General features: G+C 44.0%; 2 protein-coding genes across 5 annotated transcripts in view; both read left to right on the forward strand.

The window, feature by feature from the left end:
- Nucleotides 1–27,689, forward strand: part of C1QTNF4 (C1q and TNF related 4) — a 99,583-nt gene that overhangs the window by 43,920 nt on the left and 27,974 nt on the right. The window lies entirely within an intron of this gene.
- On the forward strand, nucleotides 45–26,559 carry MTCH2 (mitochondrial carrier 2). 3 transcript variants are annotated; one of them, XM_050759194.1, is made up of 13 exons: nucleotides 45–329; nucleotides 3,971–4,055; nucleotides 4,217–4,323; nucleotides 9,599–9,625; nucleotides 10,438–10,500; nucleotides 13,106–13,163; nucleotides 13,747–13,798; nucleotides 14,219–14,278; nucleotides 16,457–16,550; nucleotides 18,365–18,412; nucleotides 19,721–19,788; nucleotides 22,719–22,794; nucleotides 26,352–26,559. In XM_050759194.1, exons 1-13 carry the CDS (start codon nucleotides 243–245, stop codon nucleotides 26,436–26,438), a joined length of 912 nt encoding a protein of 303 aa, XP_050615151.1. In that variant the 5' UTR covers nucleotides 45–242; the 3' UTR covers nucleotides 26,439–26,559. The 3 variants fall into 3 exon arrangements, with proteins under 3 accessions (XP_050615151.1, XP_050615152.1, XP_050615153.1); XM_050759196.1 differs by lacking the exon at nucleotides 45–329 and adding an exon at nucleotides 375–768; XM_050759195.1 differs by lacking the exon at nucleotides 9,599–9,625.

A 27,689-nucleotide genomic window follows, 5' to 3' on the forward strand; every position in this document is an offset into this window, starting at 1 on the left:
GGGAGAACGCATGCGCCTCTGTACCGTAAGCCCCGCCCCGACCCCAGCGCCCCCTCGCGAGCGCCTGCCGTTTCTCCGGGCGGGAGGGGGGGCGGGGACTGGGCGGAGAGGCGCGCGCTGGTGCGTGCGTGCGCGCGCGCCGCGGGCGGGCCAGTGAAACCGGCGGCCCTGGCACGTGACCCAGGACCGGCTCACCGGGTCGCTTGGTGGCTCAGTCTGTCTGTCCGTCCGCGGGTGCCATCATGGCGGACGCGGCCAGTCAGGTGCTCCTGGGCTCCGGTCTCACCATCCTGTCCCAGCCGCTTATGTACGTGAAAGTGCTCATCCAGGTATGAGGCGTCGCCGCTCCCTACCCCTCCTGGCGCCCCGTTCGGTCGCTGCTGCTCAGGGCGCCTGAGGATCGGCTCAGCCTTGCGGGCCCTTCATTCTCCCGAGATGCTGCTGCTCCTCCGCTGCCCTTTCCCTCCCCGCAGGGACAGCTTCATCGGTCCCGCGGCCCCTCTTGGGGGCCTCTCCGAGCCCTCGCCCCGCTGCCCAGCGTTGAGGCCCACTCCTCCCTTAGCCAACTGCCACCCTGCCCTGCCCTGCCCTGCCCGGCGGATCCTCTGAACTTTGGTTCTTCTTCTCTGAGGTGGATCCTGGCCGGTCGCCACCAAGGGCTTCCGAACCCTCCCTCTCGCCCCTCCGAAATTCACATTCACCGCTCCTCCCCCCAAAATCTCAGACGCAAGACGCGAAATACTCAGTTGAAGACAAATGTGAAGTTAGGTGGGAACCAACATTTTATTTTTTATTCCTTTTTTTTTCTTTTTTTTTTATGCTACTGTTACTACTGCTTTTCTGTTCCGAGGTTTTCGCACCGGATAGCCAGAGAAACACAAGGAGCTCATTCAGAAGTGTTAATGAAGGGGTTGCTCTGTCAGATTTCGGAAGGATGCATTGAGCGCTTTCCAGCAGCAGCCCATGTGGCTCCTGACAATGAAAATCACATTGGTCAGAGCTGGAAATTAGTGAAGCGGAGTTTTAGCGAGTTTAAACATGGGAGTTAATTTCTAATCTACTGTCAAATAATTATTACGTGGTATTTTATATTCACATGCAGGTAGGCCAAGTAAGTGATAGACTTAGTGTTTCCAGTTCCTTTCCTGAATATCCCTGTAACGGGCAGGTCATTTTTTTTATATGCTTTTACTGAGAGTTGACATAATTCCCTCATGCACTGTGCCTAGGAATGGAACAGTTTTTAGAACCCCTGTCTTGCCGTTTACTTTTCTGTAAAAATTAGGCAAGACGCTAGAGAGGGCCACGTTTCTTATTCTTGAGTTGTTGGGAATCCAGATTATTTCTTGCTGAGTAGACCCGTGTGAATTCAGATTCCGTTCGTTAAACGCTATTGCAAATAAATGATTTGCACCTAGAACAAAGACTGATTAGAATGTACTGTAACATCTAAAACAGAATTGGCACATTTGGGGCTAGATAGCATTTGAGATGACAGCATGTTGCAGTATATCCAGTAAGAACCCTTGGGCCCGGGTACGTTGGCTCATGTCTGTAATCCCAGCACTTTGGGAGGCCGAGGCAGGCGGATCACGAGGTCGATGTTCGAGACCAGCCTAACCGACATGGTGAAACCCCGTCTCTACTAAAAATACAAAATATATCCAGGTGCAGCGGTGCGTGCATGTAATTCCAGCTACTCGGGAAGCTGAGGCAGGAGAATCACTTGAACCCGGGAGGTGGAGGTTGCGTGAGCCAAGATCGTGCCATTGTACTCCGGCCTGGGCGGCAGAGCAAGACTCAGCCTCAGAGAAACAAAAAAAAGAACCCACTACTCAGTACTTCTCTGGGAGATGGGGTTTTCTAGTGATGTTCAGAGCTCTTGCCCCAAAAACTTTGAATACCCTTAATTCTGATTTCACAACATCTTTGTGTTGCCAAGTAGCCCAGGAGTTTTGGTGAAATTCCCAAATGCTCAGTTTTAAAAATAGTTACTTGGGCCGGGCACGGTGGCTCACGCCTGTAAATCCCAACACTTTGGGAGCCTGAAAGAGGTGGTTCACCTGAGGTCAGGAGTTCAAGACTAGCCTGGCCAACAAAGCACAACCCCCTCTCTACTGAAAATACAAAAATTTAGCTGGGTGTGGTGGTGGGTGCCTATAATCCCAGCTACTCAGGAGGCTGAGGTATGATAATCGCTTGAACCTAGGAGGTGGTGACCTAGATCATGCCACTGAACTACAGCTTGGGTGACAAGAGCAAAATTCTGCCTCCAAAAAATAAATAAGTAACTAAATAAAAATAAAAATGGTTACTTGGTAGCACTATTCCTGTAGCACTATAGACAGGAGTTATTTATTTATTTATTTATTTTTGATACGGAGTTTTGCTCTTGTCACCTAGACTGGCATGCAATGGCACAATCTCGGCTCACTGCAACCTCCGCCTCCCAGGTTCAAGCGACTCTCCGGCCTTAGCCTCCTGAGTAGCTGGGATTACAGGTGCCCGCCACCACACCTGGCTAATTTTTGTATTTTTAGTAGAGACGGGGTTTCACCAAGTTGACCAGGCTGGTCTTGAACTTCTGACCTCGGGTGAGATCAGAAGTTGGCCTCCCAAAGTGCTCGGATTACATGCGTGAGCCACCACGCCAGCCCAGGAGTTACTTAATAGGACAGATTAAGAGTCACAACAGGCCGGGCGCGGTGGCTCAAGCCTGTAATCCCAGCACTTTGGGAGGCCGAGACGGGCGGATCACGAGGTCAGGAGTTCGAGACCATCCTGGCTAACACGGTGAAACCCCGTCTCTACTAAAAAATACAAAAAACTAGCCGGGCGAGGTGGTGGGCACCTGTAGTCCCGGCTACTCGGGAGGCTGAGGCAGGAGAATGGCGTAAAAACCCGGGAGGCGGAGCTTGCAGTGAGCTGAGATCCGGCCACTGCACTCCACCCTGGGCGACATAGCGAGACTCCGTCTCAAAAAAAAAAAAAAAAAAAAAAAAAAAAAAAAAGAGTCACAACAATAATCAAAACTATGTCCTACAGCGTTCATTCTCTCGAGTATCTGTAGTGTTAAAAATCCTGAGTATATGGTACAAAGACCGTGGTAATCATTAACTATATAAAATGGCCTTCATTAGCTGTTAATGACAACCTTTTTTTTGTTTGTTTGATTGTTTTTGAGACAGAGTCTCGCTGTTGTCGGCCTGGGCTGGAGTGCAGTGGCACAATCTCAGCTCACTGCAACCTATGCCTCCCGGGTTCAAGTGATTCTCCTGCCTCAGCCTCCCAAGTAGCTGAGATTACAGGTGCCCACCACTATGCCCGGCTGATTTTTTATTTTTAGTAGAGACAGGGTTTCACCATGTTGACCAGGCTGGTCTCGAACTCCTGACCTCAGGTGATCCGTCCACCTTGGCCTCCCAAAGTGCTGGGATTACAGGCATGAGCCACTGGGCCTGACCGACAGCCTGTTCTTCTAACATGAAGTTAGCTTGTAATTCTTTCCTAAGTGAATTATCCAGCTATATATGCATTTGCCTTTTGAGTGTTTTGTCTAGGTTGCCAAGTATGCAGCTGATGCTGGCGTGATGGAAGTCTTCTCATTTTGTTCAAATATAAAATATGCCTTAAATTTTATTTAGAAGGTATTTTTGAGCCCCCTTAGTAAACTGTAGCTTTCCTAACACAAAAGTTCCCTTCTTTTTCAGTTTGATATTAGCCTATTTCAGCTACATGGTATACATCATAGAATTTGAACCAAAACGAAACTTGGAGTTTATTGAACTCAGTATTACCAACAGAAGAAAAACCTACAAGAATGATGCTTCATCATTGCCGTGGAAAACATATGCTGCGTTTTTACTTGTGTTTAAAAATAACCCAAATTTTGTTCTTTATTCAAGACCTTGCAAGCAAGACATTTCTGGAAATACTGCTTTAATATTGATATATTCCATTGTTTTTAAAGGTGGGTTATGAGCCTCTTCCTCCAACCATAGGACGAAATATTTTTGGGCGGCAAGTGTGTCAGCTTCCTGGACTCTTTAGTTATGGTAAGCGTCTTTGATTTGTTTGGGTTTGGATGACATTGAGGACTGTGATAGGCAGGAGTTGTTACTGAAAGAAAATATATAGAAAGCTTGTTTCTTTCAAATTGTAGTACATCCGTTTCTCTTGACCAGAACTTGACTACATCTCTGACTTGTGTTCCTAGCTCAGCACATTGCCAGTATCGATGGGAGGCGTGGGTTGTTCACAGGCTTAACTCCAAGACTGTGTTCGGGAGTCCTTGGAACTGTGGTCCATGGTAAAGTTTTACAGGTAAGAGGAAAATTAAATCAATCTTCCCATAGATTTTGCTTACCTGTTATGCAACAGTTTATTCTAAATATCAAGAGCAATTTAAAAGATACATTTATAACCCTGTCCTTTCTTCCTCTTGAAAAACATTTTCTTAAAATATCTTCTTTCGGCCGGGCGCGGTGGCTCACGCCTGGAATCTCAGACTTTAGGAGGCCGAGGAAGGTGGATCACCTGAGGTCAAGAATTCAAGACCAACCTGACCAACATGGAGAAACCCCGTCTCCACTAAAAATCCAAAATTAGCCGGGCGTGATGGCATGTGCCTGTAGTCCCAGCTACTCGGGAGGCTGAGGCAGGAGAATCGCTGGAACCCGGGAAGCGGAGATGGTAGTGAGCAGATATCGCACCGCTGCACTCCAACCTGGGCAACAAGAGCGAAACTCTGTCTCAAAAAAATATGTATATGTATGTATCTTCTTTCCTGGGAAGCAACGGGAATTCCTTTAAAACGAAGTTTTTTTGGTTTGTTTTTTGGTTTTTGTTTTGTTTTGTTTTTGTTTTTGTTTTTGTTTTTTGAGACGTAGTCTTGTGCTGTCACCCAGGCTGGAGTGCAGTGGCGCCATCTCAGATCACTGCAAATTCCGCCTCCCAGGTTCATGCCATTCTCCTGCCTCAGTCTCCCTAGTAGCTGGGACTACAGGCGCCCGCCACCATGCCTGGCTAATTTTTTGTATTTTTGGTAGAGACGGGGTTTCACGGTGTTAGCCAGGATGATCTCGATCTCCTGACCTTATGACCCACCCGCCTCGGCCTCCCAAAGTGCTGGGATTACAGGCATGAGCCACCACACCTGGCCAGTTCTAATGGTTTAACACCTGATGAGCAAATCATGATTTTGTTAAAACAATTTCATGACCTGATTGGCTTGGATTTGACAAATATTTCTTCAGACTTCATCGATTTGAATTAAAGAAGTGTGAGTTAGAGGTTTTTCAGCCAGTACCTCACATGGAAGCTGACTAACCCTTCAGTCATCTTGCTATTCTTTTTTGTTCTTGTTTTTTTAATGGAGTCAGGGGCTGCTATGTTGATCAAGCTTTTTTTTTTTTTTTTTTTTTTTTTTTTTTTGAGACTGTCTTGCTCTGCTGCCAGGCTGGAATGCAGTGGTACAATCTCGGCTCACTGCAGCCTCTGCCTCCCGGATTCAAGCAATTGTCCTGCCTCAGCCTCTGAACAGCTGGGACTACAGGTGTCCACCACTGCACCCAGCTAATTTTTGTTTTTTTTTTTTTTTTTTTTTTTTTTTGAGACGGAGTCTCGCTCTTTAACCAAGGCTGAAGTGCAGTGGCCGGATCTCAGCTCACTGCAAGCTCCGCCTCCCAGGTTCACCCTATTCTCCTGCCTCAGCCTCCCGAGTAGCTGGGACTACAGGCGCCCGCCACCTCGCCCGGCTAGTTTTTTGTATTTTTTAGTAGAGACGGGGTTTCACCGTATTAGCCAGGATAGTCTCGATCTCCTGACCTCGTGATCCGCCCGTCTCGGCCTCCCAAAGTGCTGGGATTACAGGCTTGAGCCACCGCGCCCGGCCTAATTTTTGTATTTTTAATAGAGACGGAGTTTCACCATGTTGGCCAGGCTGGTCTCGATCTCTTGACCTCATTATCTGCCCGCCTCGACCTCCCAAAGTGCTGGGATTACAGGCATGAGCCATCGCACCCAGCCTTGCCTGAAACTTTCTATGTCTGCCTCCCAAAGTGCTAATATTACAGGCACGAGCCACCACGTCCATCCTGTTATTCTTAACATACTTACTGTTGTCAGACCTGTGGACTGAATCTGGAAGCATCATTTCAGGTGGCTCGTGGGTCAGAGTGTTGGAGTCTTAGTGGGCCCATGTCTTTGGTGGATTGATTACTGGTCTTTCTTTTCCAGTCACACTCTGGACTCAGTGAAATTGTTGCTGTTACTTTCATGAAATTTACATATGGAAAGGCAGTTGTCATCTAGCCAAAGAGGTTTATGTATAGACTTAGAGAAAAAGAGAAAGTACTGCTTGAGACTAAGTTACTTTATGTAACTGGAAAATAAGACAAACTTGAGGTAACCAGGTACCCTGAATATGTTCCAAATGTAGTCCAGTGAAATATTATAGGGTTGGTACTACACTTAGCATCCAAAGCTGCTTGTACAGTCAAGAAGAAGGATGTATGCAGGGCTGAGAAAATTATTAACCTTTACAAGAAATGATTTTGTATATCTGAGCAAGAATTAAAATGAAATTCAGGAAATGTAGAAGCCAGGTTAGATAATTGTGTCAATGGAGTAAAAAACAAAGTATAGAAACAAGTGAAAGTTTTTAGAGACCTGAAGCTATTAGAATTAATTCTAGCCAAGGACCTGGAATCTGGCCAAAATACATTACTTTGCTTTATCATCACATTTGTTCTCTTGCCTGTGATTTTTTAAAACACAATTCTTTTTACAAGAGAAAATGTTGTCTTTTTAAAACCTGATATGGCTAGAAAATAATAAAACTGACATTAAAAAATAAGAAAACAATAAAACTGGTGGTTACACAAGAAGGAGCTCTCAATTGATAATTTTATTTTCACCTAGCTCACATTCTGTTTCCAAAATACGGCACAAAAAATTCCTCTTGCAGGAATTTTTCTCTGGGCTCTGGCAGTATTCATGATCTCTTCTCTAGAAGAGAAAAAAAAAAACCTCTCGTTTTAGAAACCGTCAGATACAAAGGAAAAAGTGAGGCGATTTCAGCTCTTCAGACTTAACACCAATTCTCTGTCCTTTTATGCAGGGAAGAAAAGAGTCTTGCCCTAATTTGGTATTGGTCCTGCCTTTTCCATAAGAAAAGTGGGAACCCTCGACTTTGTTTTTACTAACTTATTTTCTGTTAAAACTGAAAGTTCTTGGCCGGGCGCAGTGGCTCATGCCTGTAATCCCAGCACTTTGGGAGGTCGAGGTCGGTGGATCAGCTGAGGTCAGCAGTTCGAGACCAGCCTAGCCAACATGGTGAAACACTGTCTCTACTAAAAATACACAAATTAGCCAGGCGTGGTGGTGGGCGCCTGTAATCCCAGCTACTCAGGAGGCTAAGGCAGGAGAATTGCTTGAACCTGGGAGGTGGAGGTTGCAGTGAGCTGAGATCTAACCATTGCACTCCAGCAGTGAGCCGAGATCGCGCCATAGCACTCCACCTGGGCAACAAGAGTGAAACTCCATCTAAAAAAAAAAATCTGAAAGTTCTTGAATTTTCTTTTTTTGTTGTTCTTATTTTGTAATTATTTCTTTAAATTTATTATTATTTTTTTTTAGAGACAAAGTCTCACTGTGTTGCCCAGTCTGGTCTTGAATTCCTGGGCTCAAGCAGTCCTCCCTCTTCGGCCTTCCAAAGTGTTGGGATTACAGGCGTGAGCCACTGAGCATGTTCCCTTTTTGTTTTGTTTTGTTTTGTTTTATTTTTTGTTTTTTGTTTTTTTTGAGACAGAGTTTCACTCTTGTTGCCCAGGCTGGAGTGCAATGGCACGGTCTCGGCTCACTGCAGCCTCCACCTCCTGGGTTCAAGCAATTCTCCTGCCTCAGCCTTCCACATAACTGGGATTACAGGCACCCGCCACCACACCTGGCTAATTTTTGTATTTTTAGTAGAGCTGGGGTTTCGCCACGTCAGCCAGGTTTGGTTCTCAAACTCCTGACCTCAGGTGATCCACCTGCCTCAGCCACGCAAAGTGCTGGGATTACAGGCGTGAGGCACCACGCCCGGCCCCTTTTCTTTTTTTCTGAGATGGAGTCTTGCTCTGTTGCCCAGGCTGGAGTGTAATGGTGTGATCTCAGCTCACTGCAGTCTTTACCTCCCAGGTTCAAGCAGTTCTCTCTCTTGTCTCAACTTCCCAAGTAACTGGGATTACAGGCACCCGCCACCAAGCCTGGCTAATTTTTTTTTTTTTTTTTTTTTTTTTTTTTTGAGACGGAGTCTCGCTGTCGCCCAGGCTGGAGTGCAGTGGCCGGATCTCAGCTCACTGCAAGCTCCGCCTCCCGGGTTTACGCCATTCTCCTGCCTCAGCCCCCCGAGTAGCTGGGACTACAGGCGCCCGCCACCTCGCCCGGCTAGTTTTTTGTATTTTTTAGTAGAGACGGGGTTTCACCATGTTAGCCAGGATGGTCTCGATCTCCTGACCTTGCGATCCGCCCGTCTCGGCCTCCCAAAGTGCTGGGATTACAGGCTTGAGCCACCGTGCCCGGCCTAATTTTTGTATTTTTAGTAGAGATGGGGTTTCGCCACATCAGCCAGGCTGTTCTCAAACTCCTGACCTCAGGTGATCCGCCTGCCTCAGCCACGCAAAGTGCTGGGATTACAGGCGTGAGGCACCACGCCCGACCCCTTTTCTTTTTTTCTGAGATGGAGTCTTGGTCTGTTGCCCAGGCTGGAGTGCAGTAGTATGATCTCAACTCACTGCAGTCTTTACCTCCTGGGTTCAAGCAATTCTTCTGTCTCGGCTTCCCAAGTAGCTGGGAATACAGGCGCCCGCCACCAAGCCCAGCTAATTTTTGTATTTTTAGTAGAGATGAAGTTTCGCCATGTAGGCCAGGCTGGTCTCGAATTCCTAACCTCAAGTGATCCACCTGCCTCAGCCTCCCAAAGTGCTGAGATTACAGGCATGAGCCGCTGTACCCGGCCTTCCCTTTACTTTTTTTTTTTTTTTTTTTTTTTTTTTTTTTTTGAGATGGACTCTTGCTTTGTCACCCAGGCTGGAGTGCAGTGGTGTGATCTTGGCTCCTGCAACCTCTGCCTCCTGGGTTCAAGTGATTCTCTTGCGCCACCCTCCCTAATAGCTGGGATTACAGGCGTGCACCCCAATGCTCTGCTGATTTTTGTATTTTTAGTAGAGACGGGGTTTCACCATGTTGGCCGGGCTAGTCTTGAACTCGTGACCTCAGGTTATCTGCCCACCTCGGCCTCCTAAAGTGCTGGGATTACAGGCATAAGCCACTTCCCTTTTTCTTTTTTGGAAGAAGAGTTTTCATGACCATTTGCTTTTCTTCCAACTGACCAATATGTTAAACTTAGCAACAAGTTTATCTTGGAGATCCATATTTCCAGTTGATTAATGGGGAGTAGAAGTTAACTAAAGACTTGCAGCTAAAAAAAAAAAAAAACAGAAAAACTTCAAAAAAACTTCAGCTAATTTACTTTCTGTCAGTAGAGTTTTCATTTTATGTCTCTCTCACATGACACTGTAATAATCCTAATCATCCTTTTTCTTTTTTTCTATAGCATTACCAGGAGAGTGACAAGGGTGAGGTATGTTGGAGCTGATTTCTAAGCATGAGGGCCTTTCCCTTGCAAGTTATTATTGCTTTTGGGGCCTCTTTTGGGGAAAAGCCAAGTAGTCAGTCTCCTATTCATCTCAGTGAGTGTTGTCCTATGGGGTGGCCACCAGTTTGGACAGTTGTGTTTGAAACCATCAGGATGGCTGGGCATGGTGGCTCATGCCTGTAATCCCAGCAGTTTTGGAGTCCAAGGTGAGAGGATCACTTGCATCTAAGAGTTTGAGACCAGCCTGGGCAACATAGTAAGACCCCTTCTCTACAGAAAATCAAAGATTAGCGGGGCCTGGTGGCACACACCTCTGTAGTCTCAGCTACTTGGGAGGTTGAGGTGGGAGGATCACTTGAGCACAGGAGGTCAACTACAGTGATCCATGATCATATCACTGCACTCAGCCTGAGTGACAGAGCAAGACCCTATCTCAAAAGAAATGAAAACCATCAAGATCGGCTGGGCGGGGTGGCTCACGCCTGTAATCCCAGCACTTTGGGAGGCTGAGGCAGGCGGGGATCACAAGGTTAGGAGATCGAGACCATCCTGGCTAACATGGTGAAACTCCCTCTCTACTAAAAATACAAAAATTAGCAGGGCGTGGTGGCGAGCACCTGTAATCCCAGCTACTTGGGAGGCTGAGGCGGGAGAAGCACTTGTAACCAGAGGTGGAGCTTTGCAGTGAGCCGAGATCGTGCAACTGCACTCCAGCCTGGGTGACAGAGTGAGACTCCGTCTCAAAAAAAAAAAAAGAAACCATCAAGATCTCTATTTTCTTTGATTTTGATTTCCAGGAGTTAGGACCTGGAAATGTACAGAAAGAAGTCTCATCTTCCTTTGACCGCGTTATCAAGGAGGTAAGAGATGAATTACATCCTGTGCTGTTTGCCCAGATCAAACTGTGGTGTTGCAGCTATGGAATCAGAATCATCAGGCCTGTGTGTTCAGTGTCTGTTCCCAAATGTAATTAAACCTTCAAATTAATTTGGGCGTTCAGAATAGATGTATTTCAAGAAAACACATTTTGCCCACACATTCCATCTTTAAAATACTGAAAGTCTTCTAATAGTGTTGAAAACCTCAGGAATAAAAGTGTTAAAATAGGCTAGGTGTGGTGGCTCACGCCTGTAATCCCAGCACTTTGGGAGGCCAAGGCAGGAAGATCACTTGACCCCAGGAGTTAGAGACCAACTTATGCAACATAGTGAGACCTCATCTCTACAAAAAATAGAAAAATTAACTAGGTGTGTGGTGGCACATATCTGTAGTCCCAGGTACTCGAGAGGCTGCAGTGAGAGGATTATGTGAGCCCAGGAAGTTGAGGCTGCAGTGAGCTATGATTGTGCCACCACACTCCAGCCTGTGTGACAGAGCAAGACCCTGTCATTAGAAAAAAGTATTAAAATAGCGGCCAGGCCCTTTGTATGTTGGATAGTATCTATGCAGAAATGCTCTTTTGACATTTTTCTGACTCTGAAATGTTCCTCATCACCCATTTCCCACCCCCATCTTCTGCTATAGGTTTTTCTGTGCCTGGCTTTCAGAACTATTCTCTTATTTCTTAAGTCTTCACATTGTCTTAATTGTCATTAATGAAGTCACAATTATCCAGGAAATGCAGCCGTCTAAAATATATATTCCAAGGGTCGGGCGCGGTGACTCACGCCTGTAATCCCAGCACTTTGAGAGGCCAAGGAGGGCGGATCACCTGAGGTCGGGAGTTCGAGACCAGCCTGACCAACATGGAGAAACCCCGTCTCTACTAAAAATACAAAAATTAGCTGGGCAAGGTGGCGCATGTCTGTAATCCCAACTACTCAGGAGACTGAGGCAGGAGAATCACTTGAACCTGGGAGGCGGAGGTCGTGGTTTGCCAAGATCGCGCCATTGCACTCCAGCCAGGGCAGTGAGAGTGAGACTCCATCTCAAAATATATATATATATATATATATATATATATATGTATTCCAAAACAAACATTACTAAAGGTCTGAAAACCAGATAAATTAGCTCTATTTTCTGTAAATTTTCATGAAATTAGTTTGCTTAAAAGCAGGGATAAATGTATTACTTTGCAATTAGTATTTTTCTTAGTTTGCCCATCCTGTCCCATAGGATCTTATGCCCTTGGGGAAGGGGTGAAGGCTGTCTTAAAACTCAGTGACTGGGCCGGGTGTGGTGGCTCACACCTGTAATCCCAGAACTTTAGGAGGCCAAGGCAGGCGGATCATGAGGTCAGGAGATCGAGACCATCCTGACTAGCCAGCCCGGCCAACATGACAAAACCCTGTCTCTACTAAAAATACAAAAAAAAATTAGCCAGGCATGGTGGTGGGTGCCTGTAATCCCAGCTACTCAGGAAGCTGATGCAGGAGAATCGCTTGAACCTGGGAGATGGAGGTTGCAGTGAGCTGAGATCGCGGCACTGTACTCCAGCCTGGGTGGCAGAGCAAGACTCCATCTCAAAAAAAGAAAGAAAAAAGAAAACTCAGTGACTATAAAGATACTGTTTAAATGCAAACGCCAGCTGGGCGCGGTGGCTCACACCTGTAATCCCAGCACTTTGGGAGGCCGAGGTGGGCGGATCATGAGGTCAGGAGATGGACACCATCCTGGCTAACATGATGAAACCCTGTCTCTACTAAAAAATACAAAAAAAATGAAAATTAGCCAGGCATGATGGCAGGTGCCTGTAGTCCCAGCTCCTCGAGAGGCTGAGGCAGGAGAATAGTATGAACCTGGGAGGCAGAGCTTGCAGTGAGCTGAGTTCGCACCACTGCACTCCAGCCTGGGCAACAGAGCGAGACTCCGTCTCAAAAAAAAAAAAGCAAAAGCCAATGGTAGACCTGCTACATTTACAATCCCAGAACCTAAATGCAAAGATTATAATTTAATTTTCTTTATTACTTCCTTATAGAGTCCTAGAGTAGAAAGATCAATTAGGAAGAACACAGCAGCTCTAAGATACTGCACAATTACTGGGTTGTAGTCACAAAACTAAGTTGTTCTCTTCACCCAAAAATATGGGTAGAGACTAAATGGAGCCTGCCATTTGTCTAGAATGATATTGGACTCTCCAAAATCACTTACCAATAAGAAAGCAACTTAATCTCAAAGGCCTCATATTTTTTTTCAGTTTAATGACTGTTTGTTGGTGACCTTTCCTGTTTCTTTATTTTTTCTCATACCTGTGAAATTGAGAAAACAACAGAAGCCTGCTTTGCAGAGAAATTTTGAGAAGTAACTATAATCGAACATTGAAATCCATGAGTGAAAAGTATGATAAAATGACAGTGAATGATCTTTCTCATCCCATTCAAACTCTTCTTGACTCCAGCCAGAACAGGAGGGCTGTGTCATTCACTTTCTTATCCTATACCACGATATCCACCCACATTCCTTCTCACAGGCATTTGAGTGTCATTTATTTAGATTTCAGAAGTGTGTGTTGATTGTTTCTAGACAACTCGAGAGATGATCGCTCGTTCTGCTGCTACCCTCATCACACATCCCTTCCATGGTATGTTTGCAGTTGACAACTGACCTTTCTTTTATAACTGATCTCTCCTGACCACTTAAATAGGTTGACGTGGGAGTTGACTAAAATGCCTTGCCTGCATGTTTTTGTTTGCTTGCTTGTTTTGAATTTTTATCAAATTTTTATCAAATTTATCCAGATAGTAAAATGTCTTTAGGTGGAAAATCTTTTTTTTCCAGGGCGATCAAAATCTATCTTAACATAGTTTTTTTTTGTTGTTTTTTTGTTTGTTTGTTTGTTTTGAGACAAGAGTTTTGCTCTTGTTGCCCAGGCTGGAGTGCAATGGTGCAATCTCAGCTCACTGAAACCTCAGCCTTTCGGGTTCAAGCAATACTCCTGTCTCAGCCTCCTGAGGAGCTGGGATTACAGGCGCATGCCACCATGCCTGGATAATTTTTGTATTTTTAGTAGTGGTGGGATTTCATCATATTGGTCAGGCTGGTCTTGAACTCCTGACCTCAGGTGATCCGCCTGCCTCGGCCTCCCAAAGTGCTGGGATTACAGGCGTAAGCCACTGCACCTGGCCTTAGCATAGTTGTAAACATCTTTTCTCTATGTTCCACAGTGATCACTCTGAGATCTATGGTACAGTTCATTGGCAGAGAATCCAAGTACTGGTAAGTGTTTTTGTTTTCACATACTCAAGGAGATCTTTTGAAGCCAAAGTACTAGTATAATACTACTTTATATTTTTATGATACCTTACAGTTTGTAGAACAAATTTGTATCCAGTGTCATTTGATCTGCACAAAAAACAATAAAATAGGAGAAAATATGCCCAGGCAGGTTTAGTAGCCTACCTAGGATTTCAGAGTAAGTTGCAGAGCCCCTGACTCCATATGACTATACACCTAGGTAGTTAATATCTTCACTCCTACCTCCAAATTTAGCTATCTTTGCAGAGTGAGAGCGTGCTAGAAAAGTGTGAGGGAAGGAATTTGTAGATTTGACCTTGTCCAATGTGATAATTGAAATTATTTTGTTTATAACTCCAAAATAATCTTAATATATTTTACCTTTTCTTCTTGTGTGTGTAGTGGACTTTGTGATTCCATAGTAACCATCTATCGGGAAGAGGGCATTCTAGGATTTTTCGCGTGAGTAAATATTGATTAGTATGTAATTTTTGCATGAGTGGGAAACATTTCCTGAAAATAAGGACAGTGGGCTGGGTACGGTGGCTCATGCCTGTAATCCCAGCATTTTGGGAGGCCAAGGCGGGCGGATCACGAGGTCAGGAGATTGAGACCATCCTGGCTAACACAGTGAAACCCTGTCTCTACTAAAAATACAAAAAAATTAGCCGGGCGTGGTGGCGGGCGCCTGTAGTCCCAGCTACTCTGGAGGCTGAGGCGGAGAATGGCGTGAACCCATGAAGCGGAGCTTGCAGTGAGCCGAGATCATGCCACTGCACTCCAGCCTGGGGGACAGAGCGAGACTCCATCTCAAAAAAAAAAAAAAGAAAAGAAAAGAAAGACAGTGAATCTTTGTTTAATCCTTGGGGAAAATGTACTCCCTGGGCTTACCTCACATTCTAGTTAGGCCCCTTATTTTTTTTCTTTTTTTCTCTGCAGAAAGGCATATTTAGGCCCCATATGACTAGAATTCTCTTGTAAAGATCCCAAACCTTTGCTTCTAGATACTTAAAACATTTGAGGCCAGGCATAGTGGCTCACGCCTGTAATCCGAGCACTTTAAGAGTCCAGGGCGGTTGGATCACCTGAGGTCAGGAGTTCAAGACCAGCCTGGCCAACATGGTAAAACCCCGTCTCTGGGTGTGGTGGTGTGCGCCTATAATCCCAGCTACCGAGGCTGAGGCAGGATAATTGCTTGAACCCGGGAGGTAAAAGTTGCAGTGAGCTGAGATTGTGCCACTGTACTCCAGCCCGGGCAACAGAGTGAGACTCCATCTCAAAAAATAAAAATAAAATAAAATATAAAAATAAAATTAAAAATAAAAATTAAATAAAAAATAAAATTAAATAAGGAATTTCTTTTTTTTTTTTCTCTTTTTTTTTTTTTTTTTTGAGACGGAGTCTCGCTCTGTCACCCAGGCTGGAGTGCAGTGGCCTGATCTCAGCTCACTGCAACCTCCGCCTCCCGGGTTTATGCCATTCTCCTGCCTCAGCCTCCCGAGTAGCTGGGACTACAGGCACTCGCCACCTCGCCCGGCTAGTTTTTTTTGTATTTTTTAGTAGAGACGGGGTTTCACCGTGTTAGCCAGGATGGTCTCGATCTCCTGACCTCGTGATCCGCCCGTCTCGGCCTCCCAAAGTGCTGGGATTACAGGCTTGAGCCACCGCGCCCGGCCAGGAATTTCTTTTTTTAACAAAGGACTTAATTCCAAGTTTCTACCCTTATAGTAAACTCCCAATTCTATATAGATAATAAAATGAGAAAAATTAAATGTTGAAAAATGGGGAAATCATCTTAACTTGTATTTTCCTTAACTTACTAAAAGATAAGTTTTTGCAAGACTTGAATTTACTTTGGAAGAACTTAGACTATTACCCTCATTCTTCTATGAAGAAAAATTTAGCATCATTACCTAAATGGTGGTTTTTTTTTTTTTAATTTTCAGAGTATCTCCACATATGGATTTTGAATATCACAAATACCCTGTGAGATAGGCAGGACAGCTATAGTTAGTATCACTTTAGAGATTAAAAAACATTGATGCTCTGAGAGTTTCATCTGCTGCCTGTCACATCGCTGATGAGTGCTGGAGCTGGCATTTGAAGCTGGTCTTCAATCCATGCGGAAATGCTCTTCCCACTACTCCATGCTGCCTCACCTAGGTCACCTAGACCCTAGAAAGGTGGTTTTTGATGCCTGTCATCTGTATCTGTACTTGGAACCATTCTTGCTTTGTAATTTTTCTCATCTTTTGTCTGCCAAATTTAAATATCAGATAGCTTAGCAAAATCATTTTTTTAAGCTAGTCAAAGCAAAACAATATTTAAGTCTCTTCTGCAAAGCACCTTGCAAATGTTTTGCCTCCCTGCTTACAGTTATGAATAGTAAGGTGAGCCACTGAGGGTATAGCCGACCTGCATTTTAAACGTAGGAACAAAAGTCACTGGAGATCAGCTTCAAGTACAGCTTGTTAACGAGAATGAACTAGGTATGCGGGCTGGATTCTGGTGTTTGATGTCTTTTTCACTTCCCTAGAATGTTTTGTGACCTCTAATTATTTGAGAAGCATTTGTACTGAAGAGCCTGTCTTTTAACTGATCACATTTTTTGGTTCTTATTTTTATTGTTTCTTCATGTAGGGGTCTTGTTCCTCGCCTTCTAGGTGACATCCTTTCTTTGTGGCTGTGTAACTCACTGGCCTACCTCGTCAATACCTATGCACTGGACAGTGGGGTAGGTTGTAACCTTCATGAGATGTGCTGGCCTTGGCTTTAATCTGGCAGCTAGTTTAGCTTTTAAAGTAAGATGGGCCGGGCGCGGTGGTTCATGCCTGTAATCCCAGCACTTCGGGAGGCCGACGCAGGCGGATTACCTGAGATCAGGAGTTCCACACCAGCCTGGCCAACATGGTGAAACCTCGTCTCTACTAAAAATACAGAAAAAATTGGCTGGGCCCACATGGTGGTACGTACCTGTAGTCCCAGCTACTTGGGAGGCTGAGGCAAGAGAATCGCTTGAACCCAGGAGGTGGAGGTTGCAGTGAGCCAAGATCGTGCCACTGCATTCCAGCTGGGTGACAGAGGGAGACTCCATTTCCAAAAAGTAAATAAATAAATAAACAAAGTAAGATGACAGTTTGCTACATGCCAGACTGAACAATTAGCTAAAAATTATCAAATTTTCAGATGTTAATGAAATGACCCATACTGTTTACTGAAGAACGATACACGTTAAAAGTCCCTAAGATATGACAGAGTATACCCAAGAGACTTAGCCCTGTGTTCGTTCAGGGCTTTAAAGAGATCACTTCTTTATTGATACTTAAGAGAACCTGAGAAAGCAGGACATCTTTATGGTATATCTGGGGCTTTTCATCTAATCTGGACTTAAGGGGGTGCCTGTATTGGCTTTTTAGAAACCTCAGCCTTTTGAGAATCAGTCTTATCTAGAAGTTGTCTTTCCTGTCTCAGCAGTTGTGGGGCCTCTTGTATATAGGCAGCTTCATAGCATGATGAAAAATTGAACACGTCACAGGGTATATGACTAAATCCATGTTGTAAACCTCTTCAGTATAGAGAGGAATTTTTTTCAGCGCATCTGGTAGAAAGCTAGCTGTGTACAACAAAGGTAGTGAATTGTCCCTTAGATATGCTATAAATATGGTTTTCCAGGGACTGTATTTCTAGGACATGGGAAAAGGTTATCAATCTCATTTTCTTTTGTATTTGAAATCCTTTTACATTCATTCCTAAGGCATTTTAGTATAATATGAATTTGTCTGTTAATATTGAATCAGGTTGATCATTTTGACCACTGCCTTATTATTCTAATAATCAGTGTTTTATGGTTTTGTCCTCAAAATTAATTTTAGCCAGGTGTGGTGGCTCATGCCTGTAATCCCAACACTTGGGGAGGCTGAAGTGGGAGGATCACTTGAGCCCAGGAGGTCCAGGTTGTGAGATCACAGCTCACTGCCCCTCCAGCCTGGGCAACAATGAGAGAGATCAGATCCTGTCTCAAAAAAAAAAAAATTAATTTTCAAGCTGTCAAACTGATAATTTAGAGATAGACTATATTGACATGGAGAGCAAGGCACAGTAGCTCCAGTCTGTAATTCCAGCAACTCAGGAGGCTTAGGTGGGAGGTTTGCCTGAAGCCAGGAGTTTGAAACCAGCCTAGGCAACATAGTAAGACACACCATCTCTTAGCTAGGCATAGTGGCTGACGCCTATAATCTCAGCACTTTGAGAGGTCAAGGTGGGACGATCTGTTGAGCCCAGGAGTTTGAGACCAGCCTGGGCAAACATAGGGAGACTCCATCTCAAAAAAAAGACACTATCTCTTAAAAACTACTTCGAAATTTGCTGGGCATGGTGATGTGTGCTTCAGGAGGTCACTGCACTTCAGCCTGGGTGACAGAGCGAGACACTGTCTGAAAGTTAAAAAAAAAGAAAAAAATAAAAGAAAAAAAAGGGAAAGGAAAAAAGAATATATTGATGTGTTGTAGTGTTGTAGTCAATTAATTTAAGGCTCTTTTCCTGTTTTAGGTTTCTACCATGAATGAAATGAAGAGTTATTCTCAAGCTGTCACAGGAGTGAGTTTTTTAAAATCCTTTTAACCTTCTAGGAATAGTTGTGTTTTGTTTTGTTTTCCTTTTAAATCTGGCTTATGTCATCACTGCTTTAAGATAACCAGATGTCTCACTGGGACATCTCCCTCAAATTTGTTATATTTGTCAAAGGTAAGAATAACTCAGTGTTTGGCCAGGCACTGTGGATCACGCCTGTAATCCTAGCACTTTGGGAGGGTGAGGTGGGCGGATCACCTGAGGTCAGGAGTTCGAGACCAGCCTGGCCAACATGGTGAGTCTCTACTGAAAATACTAAAATTAGCCAAGCGTGGTGGTGCATGCCTATAATCCCAGCTACTCAGGAGGCTGAGGCAGGAGAATTGCTGGAACCTGGGACACGGAGGCTGCAATGAGCTGAGATCACGCCACTGCACTTCAGCCTGGGCGACAGAGCGAGACTCCATCTCAAAGAAAAAAGAGAGAATAACTCAGTTTTCGAAGGAACAACAGACTCACATGTGAAAATAAAGAGAATAAGGCAGAGCCCCTGCCTCACATCCTGCATGGTTTGGTACTGCTCAGGTTCATAGTGGGTGTGCCTTTCCTCCTAAATAATATTGTTCAGGCCAGACATGGTGGTTCACACCTGTAAACTCAGCACTTCAGGAGGCCAAGGAAGGAGGATCACTTGAGGCCAAGAGTTCAAGACCAGCCTGGGCAACTGAGCAAGACCCCATTTCTACAAAAGTTTAAAAAAAAAAAAAAAGGGTAGCTGGGGCGGGCGTGGTGGCTCCTGTAATCCCAGCACTTTGGGAGGCTGAGGTCGGTAGTTGGACACCAGCCTGGCCAACTTGGAGAAATCTCGTCTCTACTAAAACTACAAAATTAGCTGGGCATGGTGGTGCCTGCCTGTAATCCCAGCTACTCGGGAGGCTAAGGCAGGAGAATTGCTTGAACCCAGGAGGTAGAGGTTGCAGTGAGCCAGTATTGCGCCATTGCACTCCAGCCTGGGCAACAAGAGCGAAACTCTGTCTCTTAAAAAAAAAAAAAAAAAGAAAAGTAGCCGGGCATGGTGGCGTGCGCCTATAGTCCCAGCTACTCAGGATCAGAGAAGTCTTCTAGCCTTTTATTAAAATGTTGGATGCCGTGGTGTGTTAAAAGGAAGAATTATCTCCAGGCTCAAAACTGTAACTGTTGTCTTTCCAGGGTATTGAGAAAGCGAGACAAGTGTTAGAGTGTCTCACCGCAGTGGCACTAGGCCCTTAAGGTAAAAGAAAGGAGAATAAAGACTAGGAATGGTCTAATAACAGCTGCCTTGTTTCCATTTTACAGTTTTTTGCGAGTATGTTGACCTATCCCTTTGTGCTTGTCTCCAATCTTATGGCTGTCAACAACTGTGGGTAAGTACTTTGTATTTCTTATTCTAGTAGGTGGCTGACTGTATGCTGACAGGTGGAGCAGCCTTGTAGAAATTTAGGAAAGATGAAAGACCAGTGTCAATCTCTGATTGGTATTTTTTTTAAAAAGTGGGGAGGAAAAGTATAATTGAGATTCCTAATTTTTTTCTCTGTATGCCCTATGCAGCAGCAGCCTCAATTTGTATTTATTTAGTAATTATTATTATTTTTATTTTATGTATTTATTTATTTATTTTTTTTTTTTTTTTGAGACGGAGTCTCGCTCTGTCGCCCAGGCTGGAATGCAATAGCACGATCTCACCTCACTGTGACCTCCACCTCCTGGGTTCAAGTGATTCTCCTGTCTCAGCCTCCCAAATAGCTGGGATTACAGACATGCGCCACTACGCCCGGCTAATATTTTTGTATTTTTGGTAGAGACAGGGTTTGACCATGTTGGCCAGGCTGGTCTTGAACTCCTGACCTCAAGTGATCCACCTGCCTTGGACTACCAAAGTGCTGGGATTACAGGCATAAGCCACCATGCCAGGCCAATTACTATTATTTTTATAGTTTTTTTGTGGGGTTTTTTTTGTGTGTGTTTTGTTGTTGTTGTTGTTGTTGTGTGTTTTTGGTTTTTTTGTTTGTTTTTGAGACAGAATCGCCCTCTGTCACCGAGGCTGGAGTGCAGTGGTGCAGTCTCGCTTCATTGCAACATACACCTCCTGGATTCAAGCAGTTCTTGTGCCTCAGCTTCCCAAGAAGCTGTGATTACAGGCATGTGCCACCATGCTGGGCTAATTTTTGCATTTTTAGTAGAGACGGAGTCTCGCTATGTTGGCCAGACTGGTCCCGAACTCCTGACCTCAGGTTATCTTGGACTTCCAAAGTGCTGGAATTACAGGCATGAGCCACTGCACCTGGCCTATTTTTATTTATTTTTAATTTTTTTAGAGATAGGGCTGCAGTGTGGTGGTGAAGTCCTAGCTCACTGCAGCCTCGAACTCCTGAGCTCAAGTGATCCTCCTATCTCAGCTTCCCAAGTAGTTGGGAGTACATGTGCATGCCACCATGCCTGGCTAATAATTTTTTGTGGAGACACGGGGTCTCACTTTGTTGCCCAGGCTGGTCTTAAATTTCCAGGCTCAAGTGATTCTCCTTCCTCGGCCTCTTAAGGTGCTGGGATTATAGGGGTGAGCCACCATGCGCAGCCAGCATGTTGTTTTTTTAAATCTTTATCTTCTTTTCTATGAAAGTGACAAAAGGTGTATCAGGGATTAAATGACAACCCATACCTGTTTTTCCTGGGGCTTTATGGAGAAAGTGAGTTTTAAAGAACCAGAATTAGGATATTTAGTCTATGGAAAGCTTGATGACCTTTTCTCTGTATTGGTTAGAAGGGCAGGTGTTGGTATAGTGGTAGACTCCATTGATTTCCAAATTCTAGATGCCCAGTGACTCTACTGAGTGGAGCAAAATTTTGCCTTTTTTTTTTTTTTTGAGATGGAGTCTCACTCTTGCCCAGGCTGTAGTGCAGTGGTGCAATCACGACTTACTGCAACCTCCACCTCCCAGGTTCAAGCGATTCTCTTGCCTCAGCCTCCTGAGTAGCTGGGATTACAGACGTCCACCAGCATGCCTGGATAATTTTTTGTATTTTTTTGTTGTTGTTATTGTTGAGGTAGAGTCTTGCTCTGTTGCTCAGGCTGGAGTGTGGTGGTGCGATCTCGGCTCACTGCATTCTCCACCTCCGGGGTTCAAGCAATTGTCCTGCCTCAGCCTCCTGAGTAGCTGGGATTATAGGCACTTGCCACCACCCCCAGCTAATTTTTATATTTCTGGTAGAGATGGGGTTTCACTATGTTGACCATGCTGGTCTCGAACTCCTGACCTCAGGTGGTCCGCCCACCTCGGCGTCCTAAATTGCTGGGATTATAGGCGTGAGCCACCGCACCTGGCCTTGCCTTTTTTATTTAATTCAGAATTCTTTTCCCATGTAGTACCTGACATATCATTAAACATGTTACTGTTTTCAAATAAGATCAGATAGCTATGTGGAGTTTTGAACATTTTACATTGTTTGTTTTCTGGTTTTGTTTGAGTTTTGAACATTTTACATTGTTTGTTTTCTGGTTTTGTTTGTTTCCTGTTACTCCTGGCAAGCTGTGGTGTTTTCTGATATGTAGAGCAACTGCCATGTTTTAGCACAGTGCAAACTTGAAGGATGAATTAAATGTATTGTTATTATTTACAGTTTTTTCAAGATGAAGCGATTATACCTGAGTAGGAACATATATATATCCACTGTTCATATCCGTTTTCATGTTTAGTTTCTTTGTGAACACCAGTTAGTTTTTAAATCCCCTTTCCCTGCTCTTTTTTTTTTTTTTTTTTTTTTCTGAGACTGGTTCTTACTCTGTCACCCAGGCTGGAGTGCAGTAGCACGATCTTGGCTCACTGCAACTTCCGCCTCCTGGGTTCAAGCAATTCACATGCCTTAGCCTCCCAAGTAGCCGAGATTACAGGCGTGCGCCACCATGCCGGCTCATGTTTTTGTATTTTTAGTAGAGACGGGTTTCACCATGTTGGCCAGGCTGGTCTTGAACTCCTGACCTCAAATGATCCACCTGCCTCAGCCTACCAAAGTTCTGGAATTACAGCTGTGAGCCACCATGCCCGGCCACCTTTCCCTGATCTTTAATCATGTAAATGCTATGTTCTGGAGTTTCATTTGATTTGAAACCTAAACATAGGGGAGGAATTCTCTTCTGGATGCTTGATCTTTCCCCTGCTCCAATATGATTTGTTTCATTGAACTAAAATGATCTCTCAGGGAATCTTCTATGCAGGAGAATATTTTGACAAGCTTTATCAATGTCTCGAATGTTTGGTTAATATTAACATGAAGAGCTCCATGTTTTTTTCTATTTTAGTCTTGCTGGTGGATGCCCTCCTTACTCCCCAATATATACGTCTTGGATAGATTGTTGGTGCATGCTACAAAAAGAGGTATTTCTTTTTCTCTGTCTCTCTCATTTTATTTTGTTTTATTTTTATTTGTTTGTTTTCTTAAATACTGTCTCTGCAATCCCAAGTTAACTCTTGTAGCTCATTCTAGCTAGAGTGAGTGAGTTAGTCTAGTCTGCCAGTTAATGTACACTTCACAATGTTCTATGTTTCACTTTGGCATAATAGTAAAATGTGATATTTAGAAATCATGAATAGGAGTAATGAAGAAGAAAGAATCCCTAGATGAGACCTAGAAGCCATTTGAGTGCCCACATGCAACTTATAAATACGATCCAAGTAGATTATTATCATGGTAAAATGATGGCCTTGATTTTAGACTTTTTTCCCCCAAACTCACTTTTCATAACAATTATTTGTCACAGTGGTATTGGCAGAGCTGGTCTCCTACTTCTAGAGTCTTGTTAGTAGATGGTTTTTGCCTAGATACCAATTTAGGGTTTGTTATTACTATGAGGTGTATAATCTGCAACAAAAACATTCTTTATTATCTAGGCAAAGCTTTATTGGAAAATAAAATAATGGGCTGGGTGCAGTGGCTCACGCTTGTAATTCTAGCACTTCGAGAGGCATAGGTGGGCAAATTGCTTGAGCCTAGGAGTTGGAGACCAGCTGAGGCAACATGATGAGACCTCATCGCTACAGAAAATACAAAAACTTAGCCAGGCATAGCACCTGTAGTCCCAGCTACCCGGGAGGCTGAGGTGGGAGGATCACCTGAGCTCAGGAGGTCAAGGCTGCAGTGAGCCAAGATTGCACCACTGCACTTCAGCCTGGGTGACAGAGTGAGACCCTGTATCCAAAAAAAGAAAAATAAAATAACAGCTAGGTATGATGGCTCACACCTATAGTTCCAGTTACTCAGGAGGCTGAGCCAGGAGGATCACATGAGTCCTGAAGTTTGAGGCCAGCCTGGGCAACACAGCCAGACATATCTCTTAACAAAAAACTACAGGCCAGGTACAGTGGCTCATGGCTGTAATCCCAGCACTTTGGGAGGCCAAGGCGGGCAGATCACTTGAGGTCAGGAGTTTGAGACCAGCCTGGGCAACACAGTGAAACCCCATCTCTACTAAAATACAAAAGAAATTAGCCAGGCGTGGCAGCGTGCGCCTGTAGTCCCAGCTACTGGAGAGGGTGAGGCAAGAGAATTGCTTTAACCAGGAGGTGGAGGTTGCAGTGAACCAAGATCGTGCCACTGCACTCCAGTCTGGGTGATAGAGTGAGACTCTATCTCAAAAAAAAAAAAAAAAAAAAAAAAAAAAAGACAATAACAACTTCAAATGGATTGACTGTGGGCTAAATTTAGCACGGGATCACTTAAAATGGCTATCAGTTTAAAGTTGATTTTGAAGGGGGTCCACTGATTAAAGGACTGCAGAAGAAAGTGTATAAAGAAGCTCTTTGTTGCATTATTTTTATAGCACTAGTGATACATAAGAGAAAGGCCTTTGAAATCTGAATGAAAGGGCCTAAGTGTTGTTTGTAGTTGCTCTTGCTTAGTGTGCCCACAAAGCCCCTCTGTGAATCCAAGCTAGAATACTTGAATGATTTCAGAACAGACCTACCATGAACATTGTGCGTTTCATTCTGAGTTTTACTCTCTATTGTACAGTGTGGTCCCTGTTTAAATGGAAAAAATGGCCTTTCCTTCCTTCCTTTTCTGACTAACCCCCGTTATAGGAAGAAAGCAGACAGAGAATGGATTAGGGTGTCTAACACACTTGACCTAGGAACAGTTGTTCCTGTAGGTGCTTACGACAACAGCAAATCTTGATTGGGCATTTACTGTATACCAGATATCATGCTAAGAGCTTTTCTTACATCAGCTCATGTAATTCTCAAAACAGCTGTGTGAGGATAGGTGTCATTCTTATCACCCATTTCACATATGAAGAAACTGGGGCTTAGAGTAGTTTAGTGCCAATTATATAACCCAAGGTCACATGACTTATATTTGGGAAGGCTCAGATTTATACTCCAGAGTGTACTCAGTTGCACTCAGAACATTATTACTTTATTTTTATTTACTTATTTGTTTTTTTATTTTTTAGAGACAAGCTCTGTCACCCAGGCTGGTATGCAGTGGTGGCTTCACGACTCACTGCAGCCTCAAACTCCTGGAGTAAAGCAGTCCTCCTACCTCAGCCTCCCAAGTAACTAGGACTACAGGCATACTGCCACCATGTCCTGTTAATTTTTTTGTTTTGAGACAGGGTCTTGCTCTGTCACCCAGGCTGGAGTGCAGTGGCATGATCTTGGCTCACTGCAACCTCTGCCTCCCGGCTGAAGTCTTTGGCTCAAGTGATCTTCCCACCTCAGCATCCCAAGTATCTGGGACTACAGGCATACACCACCAAGCCCAGCTCTTTTTTTTTTTTTTTTTTTTTTGGAGACAGAGGCTCGCTCTGTCACCCAGGCTGGAGTGCAATGGCGCAATCTCAGCTCACTGCAACCTCCACCTCCCAGGTTCAAGTGATTCTCCTGCCTCAGCCTCCCGAGTAGCTGGGATTACAGGTGCCCACCACTACGCCTGGCTAATTTTTGTATTTTTAGTAGAAACAGGGTTTCACCATGTTAGTCAGGCTGGTCTCAAACTCCTGACCTCAGGTGATCTGCCTGCCTCGGCCTCCCAAAGTGCTGAGATTACAGGTGTGAGCCACCATGCCTGGCCAATTTTTTGTATTTTTTGTAGCAATGGGGTTTCTCCATGTTGTGCAGGCTGGTCTCAAATTCCTGAGCTCAAGTGATCCTCCTGCCTTGGTCTCTCAAAGTGCTAGGAATACCAGTGTGAGCCATTGCACCGGCCTTTAATTTTTTAATTTCTTGTAGAGATAGGGTCTTGCTGTGTTGTCCAGGTTGTTATTACTTTGATTATAAGATTTTATAAGTAGTCCTTAGAAACATGATTTCATTTCATTAAGAAATAAATAGGCCAGGTACAGTGGATCACACCTGTAATCCTAGCACTTTTGGGAGGCCAAGGTGGGCAGATCACTTGAGGTCAGGAGTTCAAGACCAGCCTGGCCAATATGGTAAAACCCCACCTCCACTAAAAATACAAAAATTAGCCAGGCATGGTGGTGCGTTCCTGTCCCAGCTACTCAGGAGACGGAGGCAGGAGAATCGCTTGAACCTGGGAGGCAGAGGTTGCAGTGAGCCGAGATTGCACCACTGCATTACAGCTTGGGCAACAGAGCGAGACTCCATCTCAAAAAAGAGAAAGAAATAAATGAAAGCTAGCACTTACTGAATGTTAGGCACTGTTCTACATGACTCATTTGCTAAGCCAGCTGGAAAGTGGCAAAGCCAGAATCCAACCTGGGCATTCTGTCTGCCCAGAGTAAGACCTTATTAAGGAGAAATTGTAGTTAGTTCATAGTAGCTCAGCCTCTCAAAGAATACAAATCCCTGTTCTGTAGTGATAGTCCCAGTTTTGTCCTGGATTTATTCACGTCTCCCAGTCGGACCTCTCTGCTGATTTGGATTGGCTGATCTCATCTCGCTAGATATTATTTGTGTTTTGTTTTGTTTTCCAGGGGAATATGAGCCGAGGAAATAGCTTGTTTTTCCGGAAGGTCCCCTTTGGGAAGACTTATTGTTGTGACCTGAAAATGTTAATTTGAAGACGTGGGGCAGGGACAGTGACATTTCTGTAGTCCCAGATGCACAGAATTATGGGAGAGAATGTTGATTTCTATACAGTGTGGCGCGCTTTTTTAATAATCATTTAATCTTGGGAAAATTGAGGTGTTTGGTGTCTGCCTTTTTTGTTCTTTTTTCCAGCACAACATAACTTACCACTGATAATCCCCCTTTAGTTATTCTGAATTAGGATATTTTTGCTCCAAATTCTTATTTTACTTAACCAGAAGGGAAAAAAAAGTTGTATTTTCCTGAAGCTACAGGCACTTTGTCATGTGATTTTTGAGTCTCAATTTAAGGCTTTGTAAAATGAAGAGTGGAATTCCAAGAAGAATGAGAAATAATTCTGTAAAACTTGACAAAATCACTAAATTAAACTATATGGGAGGTTATGAATTACCTTTTCTTAGGTAGACCCTAAAAAGTCAGTAGCATGCACCAGAATCTGACTCCCATTATGCTTCTAAGCACATTTCGTTGACCTTGTCTCTCATACTTCAAGAAAAGGACAGTACGTGGCTACATTATCCTAGAAAGTCTGTGTGAGGATCTACCCCTTCAGTCTGTTATTGCAGAGTAATAAAATGTCACCGACAGGGAGCCTCTGAGCCTACTCTAGTTCAATAGGCCGCCTAAAAAAAATAAATAAGATAAAGGGTCAGCAACAACAAAGAAAAAGGACAGTTACAGAAAATAAGCAAGATTTGGAAAGGAAGTATAATGGCATTTTTTTCTCAAAGGAAGTTCTTGTTTTCACGTCAAATACGAAAAGCAGATCCTGCAGGAGTAATCCCCTTCTTTAAGAGCCAAGTATTCGCCCGTGCTTAAATTACACCATACAGTTCTAATTGTATATAATCTTTTGTTCTTCAGTTTTTTATTTTGTTTCCTTTTTGTTATTGTTGCCGAAGGTGAGTAGTTTTGCATTTCTGATGACAGCCTTGGAAAGTATATTTGTAACTCCATGTCTGGTAATGCCAACCCAAGTCCATATGGGTCTTAGGACACTGACCGCCTCACATGCCATACCCTCAGTTAAGCATGTTAACATTTATAGGAGGAAAAAAATCACTTTAGGAGAAAATAAAATTCAACTCAAGCATAAAGCTTCTATTTACTCAGGCCTTTTAAAAAGCAGGTTAAAATGCTCTAAAATGAGAAAGCCTGGTTTCACTTATTTATATAATTCACTGGGACATTGCCAAATGAGTAAGCACTTAATTTGCTGCTTC

Source organism: Macaca thibetana, chromosome 14 (genome assembly GCF_024542745.1).
Source record: "Macaca thibetana thibetana isolate TM-01 chromosome 14, ASM2454274v1, whole genome shotgun sequence".
In the NCBI taxonomy this organism is placed as follows: Eukaryota; Metazoa; Chordata; class Mammalia; order Primates; family Cercopithecidae; genus Macaca; species Macaca thibetana.